We start from the raw sequence: 5,987 nt of genomic DNA, 5'->3' as shown, positions 1-5,987 counted from the left end.
CCACAATTAAATTTGGTTTCGACTGATATGTCATTGTCATTTTCATTAAAGTGACAATTTCTCACCATTCCCGCATTTGCAAGTTGTAAAGCAAATGTTTGAGCATTGACCTGCAGACTGAGGTTTTTTCACATCGCCAAAACTATGTTGCATTGCCACGATCAAGCAATATAAACCCACAGCAAGGAAAGCTACTGGGAGATGTACGTCCTTTTACCCGAAATGTGGTCTTCAATGAAGTATTTTAAATGTAAATCTAAATTAATCAGGCAAAGTAAAAAATCTGTTTTCATGCCATTCATCAATTTTTATCACAAAGTCCTAGAACAGGCAATAGAAATTCTCTTTTAGATTCTAAAAGAAATATACATCTTGCACGGTTTCAAGGTTGGATCTGTCTGATTTGGTACGAGACTCAGAGCTGGTACTCCCCTTTCTAAAAACGCTCCCCATCATTCTGCGCTGTGGTGGTACAATTGCACTATAGGATTCATAGTAAGACCTAAAAAATACAATATATCAACGCCGGAAAGGCAAAAGGACGTAAGCGACAATTTAGTAAAAAATGAGTTAATCATTCAGTTTTGATTAGAATTTTCGTCTAATAAAATCTGAATTTTTAACTTATTTTTGACTAAACTTGTCGCTTACGCCCTTTTACCTTTCCGGGGTCGATATTATTTCCACAGTTGAATCCAAAGATAGGAAGAATAAAAATGATAATGCTAATAGCCGATTTCAAGAAAAGGAAAAATGAAACAAAAATAGCCTTGCGAAACTAACATAATTTTTAATTAAAGCATTTAAATCAAAATCAAAATAAAATTTATGAATTGACTTTGCACAAATGAAGGTATGGATAGTTAGCAATACTCCCTTAAAAATAAAAATTTTTGCGCTTAAATGAATATTATGTTATCACAAATCTACTATATACATGTGTAAATATTCAAATACATGCCAGTTTTCGTATGTTTTGTAAAGCTTTGTTTTAAACTGTAAGTTAGTAGCGAAATATATTTATATATTTCTAGCTTAGTAGTATTTCAATAATATTAGTATTTAATTTATTAAAAAAAAACAGTTTATTTATAAACGAGTTCTGCTGTGCAATCAAACTGTGACAGTTTGATAATGCCTTCAGAAGGCGAAACAGCTGTCATGAATAGTAATAATTACACCACAGAACTTGTTTATAAAAACAATATTATATCCCATATCAATATGGTTAAATACAAAGTGTTTGTTTCATTTAAAAAATAATAAATTACTCTCTTTTTTATATAATTGTCTTCCCAGATGTTAAGCTCGGGTTGTTTCACAGAATTTGAACAGTTCATCTTCGAGTTGATTTTCAAGTTCTGTGAGGGTTTTATTCAAATTCTGTTATTAGTTGTTTCACAAAATTTGATGAATTGTTCAAATTCTGTGAAACAACCCTTCCTAAGAGTGTCAGAATGAGAAGATTGTACTGTAATTGAATTAGTCTGTTGTACAATAATAAAAAAAAATATATATATATACACGGTGTCCGGAAACTCGTAGTACAAGCGGGAAACTGGAGAATCTACACCACATGGGGAACCCAAAAAAACATAAAGTTTTTTGATTTGAGCATTTTCAAAAAAAAAAAAAAACCAAAAAAAAATATTTTTCGGCTATTTTAGGGTTAAAGTTTTTTCTGGTGTTTAGGGTTGAATAACAGATGTTTTAACCCTGCAGAGCAGAAATATTTTATGATTACACCGGGTTAAATGAAGGGTGATTTCAAAATAATGCTTCAAATCCGAGTTTCTTCATTTGTTTTACTTTCAAATAGTTTTAATTAGTTGGGTACTTTGATCTTCAGTAATAATTTATAAGAATTTGATTAAAAAAAAAAAATAAAAAAAATCAACTTCAAACTCGATTTACTCGATAACGAAAGCTCAAATAAAAAAAAATATATACTACAAAATCGACTCCAAATGTGATGTAGATTCACCAGTTTCCCGCTTGTACTACGAGTTTCCGGACACCCTGTATATATACATTGAATAACAATATAATTGAATATAAAAAAAGAAAAACTTTCAACAAATTAAACTTGATGACAATAAAAAATAAAATAAAGTAAAAAAATTGTAAGCTGGCTTTGAAGTGATTACTTCAGAAAAATGTCATCATAAAAATGATCGAAGTATTATTATAAGATATGTACGAGTATGGTGATTTTTGTTATTTATTTTATCTAACTACTTGATAGAAGTGTTTGAATGATTAATGAGATTTATTTATTTGCAGTTGTGTACTAAATCTAATATAACTTTTAAACCATACGTTAAAAAATAATCTAGTTAAAAAAAAATAGTATTGAGTAAACGTGGATATAAAAATTGGAAATGGATTGGTAATGTGATACATCGTAAGTTGTGTTAAAATTATTGATATGGTACAAATTTCTGTCCACAAAGAAAAAGAGATTTTCGTTCACAAATTTAAAATGTAATAATACAAAAAATGTTAAGCCATAAAAATTATTGATAAAAGTGAGTCCCAATTTAATGATGATTACAATGTAAATGTTTCTAGAAAAAATATACGACTGTTGTGTGCAAAGTTAATAAAAAGAAACTGCTACAAAAAACATCTTGTTTTAATAATAATGATAACATGGCATTTATATAGTGCAGTTTAGTGTCATTCCACTTCAAGTGCGCTTATTTTATAAATAATAATAATTAATTAATTTTTAAAGAGAAAATCATGCACGCATCACAGAACTTGTGAGCTGCAAAACCAAACCTATGTACCAAAAAGTGAAGTTAAAATACAAAAAAAAAAAAAATATATATATATATATATTTATGTAACTATACATATTAATTAATGGGATTTTTACAAAAAAAAAAAACAATATGCTATCATAAATGTGACCGGCACAAATCAGATTAACCTAAAATTAAGTATCTATGATTTTAAAATTTTAAATAAAATAAAACATAACTACATTAGATTCATCCAATATTTCTAAAACTTAACACGCATCGAGTAAATATTAAAATTATTGCTTTTAGTAGATCACTGGTCCTCAAAAACGAGAACATATTAAAAGTAATTTTTATTTGATTGAATCAACACCAGCCTTGGCCGTCAACTCTCTAGTTTTTTTGAAGTCCAGCCCTTTGTGATTATATCTGAAGTGGCTCTTCATGTTGGAGAGTTGTTCGAACCTCTTGGGGCAGAGGGGACAGCCATAGGGCTTCTCGCCAGTGTGGAGGCGCTCATGCTCCTTGAGGGACTTGCCGATAGAGAACCTCTTCTCGCAGAAGCTGCAGGCGTAGGGCTGCTCGCCCGTGTGCACCCGGATGTGGCAGGTTAACGACAGCTTGTGGGCAAACTTCTTCTGGCATAGTTGACACTCGAAACTCCGCTCGCCAGTGTGAATCTTCATGTGCTCCTAAAACAAATGACTAATATTAGTACAGAATCATATTCATCCTACAATGGATGATTTGATTTTATAAAAACCCACATTTATTCAAATGCAGAAAATGATATCAAAATGGTGAGAAGCGTAACAAACTCCACACAAGAGAAATAATTTCCCTCAGAGCCTATGTCATCTTTGGGGATGCTGTGCGGTCTTTTTAAGGGAAGGAAAAGGGTATGAGGAGTGGGTAACTGGGCAACTGAGGACAGTGGCAAGGCAACACTCTTGAAAAGTGATATAAAGTCATGAAATTTTTTTAAAAATGGAGTCAATGTGTCCAGGAGTGAGGCATAAATCCATCCTTTCCACTGCGATGGGTCTCCCTCATGCCCGCCACGCAGCGGGTTAACAGACGCATTCCCCACCAAGACATGGAAAAACCTCACCCCATGAACCCAGGCACCCCAGCTAAAACATCAAACGTAGCGAACCACTTGGGGTGATCTATGGCAGAGGTGGTGGATATCCAATGAATTTTTCCCAGGGCGGCAGTACCATAAATATGTGTTAGCATTTATGGATATTGATCGCTTCAATTAAAAATGAAAAGGTTAAGTTTCAATTAAGGCTGCAGTGTAATAATAATAATTTAGTCTAATAGAGTGGGGTTATTTATGTGCCTTCCCACTTTGAGAGAAACTATATATTTTTTTTTAATAATTTTTCCATTTTCTTGATTTAAAAAATTAAAATATTCAGTAATAATTTGCATAGAAATACTTTGTTCGAACACCACATTATTGAGCGTATAAAAATCAACCGGTTTCGGTTCAGCCAGACCTTAGGGCTGTATAAATATATGCCTAATAAAATGAATAACCGGAACAGGTTGGTTTTTATATGCTTAATAAAGCATTAAGTTTTTTTTTTATCCAAATTATAATTATGACTAACCACAAAGTGATTGCTACCTCTGAAAGTTAAAAATATAAGTAAATAAACAATAACTTACATTGAGGCCTCTTGCATTGCAAAGGACTTTATCACACAGTTTACAAGCAACCGCTTTAATCCTTTGGTGGACGAGTTGGAAGTGTTTTCTCGACAGGTAATTTGAAGAAAAGGTGCTACCGCAAACTTCACAAGGAAACCCTCTTATCCGCAGGTGTCTCTGTTCATGGACCTTCATTAATTCTCTAGTGGAAAAGGTTTTGGTACATTTGCCGCATTTGTGCATTATTCCCGAGTGCTTTTGAAGGTGTTGGCGCAAGGCTCGGGACTGCGGGAACGATTTCCCACAAACAGGGCACAGAGAACTTTCATCTTCAAACTTACTTCTTCTACTGGCCTTTCTTTTAGCATCCTTCAGGTTAGGATCTTTTCTTTTGCTTGAAAGGCCTTTACGTTTACTCAAGGACGTCTTTGACTTGACCAACCGTTTCTTTAGATTCGGATTACTTTCATCGTGTTCTGGTAAATCTTTCTCCATATCTGAAGTATTTGATTGATCATCCATAAGTAAGTCTTCATCTTCAGATTTTATAGGTTCTTCTTTTATTTTTTTCTTATCCTTCTCTTTAATCTTGGATGACTTCCTAGTCAGACATTTTTTAGATAATATATTTTTGTCCAAGTGTATTTTGGAATGCTTGGATATTTTTGTTTTAGAATTCCGAGAGCGAGCTAAATTACAGGATGAGACAACATCTTTTTTATGAATAGAACTGTCTATTGGTGCAGCAAAAATATTTGAACAATCATCTGCTTCATTTTTAACAGCGACATCAATTTGTAACATTTCAGGTTCCAGAACTCCAACTTCATACTCTATTTTATCCGAACACTTGGTAGATGACTCATTATTACACTCTTCCTTGATGGTAATATCAGAATTTTCAATTCTTTTATTATTTACCTTCCTTCTCAATACTTTGTCACTCTCTTCACACTTGTTGATGAAGTCTACAACAATATCTAATTGCTGCAGGCATAAATAACAGACTTCATCGGGTAACCCATCATCTTTATAAATCTGAAAGAATTAACGAAATGATAATTAATAAATAAAATTAAAATGAAGTAGGGAATCGATCATCAACTTTGTGTACATACCTCTAGTTTACAATATGACAACAGTTTTTCATGAGTAGTAGAGTTTTCCGAGAATATGTAAAACTCTGCTACGTTATCTAGACATAATCTACACATGCCCTTCATTTTGGAATTGTTAACACGATGATCCCTGGATGAAAATGAAAGAATTGCAAGAAAGCCGGGAAAATGTTTTCGCCCATAATAACATTGAACGACAAAGCCACAAAATTATTCCTCCATGTTTACTTTCGGCATAATAATATTATCTCCTGACAGCTGTCAATAAATTCTCGCAGAAGACAATATTATTTTGATTACAAAAACATAGAAAACCTTGAACTTGAAAGTCAGAGACAATAATTTACATACTGATACAATATATTATTTTACTCTACGGAGAGTGGTTTATTTATGATTCTACGTAATTTCTATGGCCTCTGTGCTCTATGCTATTTCCATAGTAAAATAATTTAAAGTCCGA

At 32.5% G+C, this 5,987-nt stretch overlaps 1 protein-coding gene across 1 annotated transcript; it reads right to left on the bottom strand.

Annotated features, from left to right (window-relative positions):
* Window positions 1–2,856: 2,856 nt before the first annotated feature.
* On the bottom strand, window positions 2,857–5,804 carry LOC149425349 (uncharacterized). The gene is made up of 3 exons (XM_089651088.1): window positions 5,525–5,804; window positions 4,425–5,444; window positions 2,857–3,439 (listed from the first exon to the last, which is right to left on the bottom strand). Exons 1-3 carry the CDS (start codon window positions 5,627–5,629, stop codon window positions 3,101–3,103), a joined length of 1,464 nt encoding a protein of 487 aa, XP_089507214.1. The 5' UTR covers window positions 5,630–5,804; the 3' UTR covers window positions 2,857–3,100.
* Between the last annotated feature and the right edge of the window lie 183 nt (window positions 5,805–5,987).

This window comes from Hesperophylax consimilis, chromosome 3 (genome assembly GCF_061612785.1).
Source record: "Hesperophylax consimilis isolate HC1 chromosome 3, BYU_Hcon_1.0, whole genome shotgun sequence".
NCBI classification, from domain to species: domain Eukaryota; kingdom Metazoa; phylum Arthropoda; class Insecta; order Trichoptera; family Limnephilidae; genus Hesperophylax; species Hesperophylax consimilis.
Note: the sequence above shows the minus strand (reverse complement) of the source record. Positions and strands in the feature narration are given on the sequence as shown.